At 47.4% G+C, this 2,500-nt stretch overlaps 1 protein-coding gene across 3 annotated transcripts in view; it reads left to right on the top strand.

The window, feature by feature from the left end:
• The window catches only part of Gbs-76A (Glycogen binding subunit 76A), a 61,317-nt gene extending 59,121 nt beyond the window's left edge, over window positions 1-2,196 (top strand). For 2 of the 3 annotated variants that reach the window (XM_043022455.2, XM_043022456.2), the window contains 2 exons: window positions 85-444; window positions 1,327-2,196. In XM_043022455.2, coding sequence (XP_042878389.2) covers window positions 85-444 — 360 coding nt within the window. In that variant the 3' untranslated portion in view covers window positions 1,327-2,196. Of the gene's footprint in view, window positions 1-84; window positions 445-689; window positions 1,014-1,326 lie in introns of all 3 variants that reach the window. The other variant, XR_006223578.2, reaches the window with a different exon arrangement.
• Window positions 2,197-2,500: the final 304 nt, after the last annotated feature.

Here is a 2,500-nt window from a genome sequence, read left to right as displayed (position 1 = left end):
CCCGATACTTATCCCCTCTATGTTCGAGAAATCCTGTGACCGCGAGGTTTTTCCTTCAATTCACCACTTGGTTCCCTCCCGCAGGCGACAGCCGCGTACGTCCCCGGCTCCTACGACGGCCTCACCGACCGCTTCTCCTTCCTGCTGTGGGGCAACTTCCTGCAGGACGACGGGGCTCTCATCTTCTGCGTCCGCTACCACACGCTCGGCCAAGAGTTCTGGGACAACAACCGCGGCCGGGACTACGTGCTGCAGTGCTACAAGACGTCGGGGGCGCCTGGAGGGCCCGGCAGAATCGGCCCCACTGTCCCTCAGAACGTGAGCAGCGTCGAGGCGCACTACAGCGGAGGCAGGAACTTCAGCTCGAGGCCCAACAACTTCAACGACGTCTATGGTACTTCGCCCACCACGCCCAGCGACCCATGGGCGACCAGATTCTTCTAGGTGAGTAGTTCTTCTTGGCGAGGCTGACCGGACGCATTTCCCAGACGAACAACTATTCAGAAGAGTGTTCTTAGTGTACGGATGTGAATTATACTGTGATGAATTACGAATAACAAAAACAAAAACAAAAGAATATATAACAAACAATACTAGACATTTCCGATAAACCTGTTTGATTTATCAAATTTATTTAGTTATACTAAGTGGCCAGTAATTCACATGATTCTTCTGAATGGTTATTCCAGTTGAATACAAATCCAACAAAACAAGAAGTCCAACTTCTTGTCTCACGCGGATCGCTGGACATTCATTCACAAAATGTACACTCTACGAACAGCAGGGAAAGTGACACAGAATTCAGCCAGCTGTGTCATGGGAACGCGCCTGATGTCTGCCTTGGACCAGGTTCTAGGCGTTCGGGTGCTCGAGGTCGGCGGCTCCCACACTTTTTGGGCTTTGCACCGGCCTGCATGCGTTCAGGCATTCCGGGGAATAAAGGATGCCCTACAGATATGATTAGCGCATTTGAGGACAATGTCGAAATTTTCATCAATGTAATATTACGATTGGTAAGCCACTTACAAAAGAGATGTTCAGTCAAAATTTTAGATTTAAAACCATGGAATTTACTCGCTATCGTTAATTAAACGATTAGGCTTTATACTAACTCATAATTTCTTTATTCATAATCATATCCCCACACTAAACACACTCACGTGTCTATATGTGTTCATAAGGAAATTTTAAATTATTTATACATCTATATGTTCGCATGATGGACAGCTCGTTATGATATAAATATTCATCTATAAACATGTATAGGAACAATGGTGTGTGCTTACGTCGCACCAAAACTAAATGCAACTGGTCTCTTGTTTCTAGGATGGTGGCTGAATGCAATGGGCCAGAAGACCTTCCCAGTCGCCCCCGCCCCTCGGGGTCCGCTCACAAACCTGCCTCCGCCAGAGTTTTTCACCGGCACTATATCGTCACGTCATCACACCGTCACGTCACCACCACACACGACCCACCACAGAGTCATGATTTCACCGCAAACGAACTCAGCACCACAAGTCAAGCAGGCTGCTGAACATAATACGCTTTACAGAACGGTCGCGCTGCTCACGAATTTCCTCCTCAAATCAAATCCCTCCTTTTCTGCCCTCGAGGCCCCGCGGGTCCCCGACGCCACCTCTCTCCTCTGCGGTGTCACGTTACCTCCCCGCCAACGCCTACCGCCGGCTCCTCCGCCTCAGCCTTGTTCTTCGGGCGCCGTCTTGCTGTCTGAGGCAAAGCCTGTTACCGAGACAAGCTGCACAAATAAGTGAATATGATAAGTGGAACGGTCCTTGCTGGTGCTACGGGATTGCTGGTTAGGCACGGCTGAGGGTAGGTGTTGATACGCTTGCATTATGTTTATATTTATTTATTAAAACACACACACACACACACACACACACACACACACACACACACACACACACACACACACACACACACACATACATATATAGTGTAATCTCCCTTATGACGAGCCACAAAAACAATTAGATCATTAAGGGGACAGCAAGCAAGTGTCAAGTACTCTTACAAAAGTGTTCGAAAGACTTTCAAGCATGAGTGTGATTCTATATCTTCTGTTCCGTAACTTGGTCAAAAAAGTGCCAAAATGATGAGAAGTTTCTCAAAGTCTTCTAGATATGAATCTATGAGAAAAATGTATAAAATCAAACACGAAATTAACTGCCGCAACATGTATTTTAATTCTAAGTGTCTAACACGTTTACCTTAAGAATGATAAACAATCACCACAGTCAGTCTAGATGTCAGTGAAGCGCACACGCATCACTTCAAGGGCCTGAGAGAAGAAGGGCGCGAAAGGTGATGACAACAGAAGCCACCGGAAGGCAGCGGTGCCGGTGAAGTGCAGCAGAGGAGTGGAGAGCGCGTGGTGATGAAGCCAGTCAGATGGGCGCCGCAAGGTATGACTGAGGAGCATGGATATGAAGGTCTGCCAGATATGAACAAACAGAACACTTTGCTAATTTTGGTTGAA

Source organism: Penaeus japonicus, unplaced genomic scaffold, assembly GCF_977035675.1.
Source record: "Penaeus japonicus unplaced genomic scaffold, GWHDUDI00000001_assembly GWHDUDI00000004, whole genome shotgun sequence".
NCBI classification, from domain to species: domain Eukaryota; kingdom Metazoa; phylum Arthropoda; class Malacostraca; order Decapoda; family Penaeidae; genus Penaeus; species Penaeus japonicus.
This window is presented reverse-complemented; position numbering and strand designations above follow the sequence as displayed.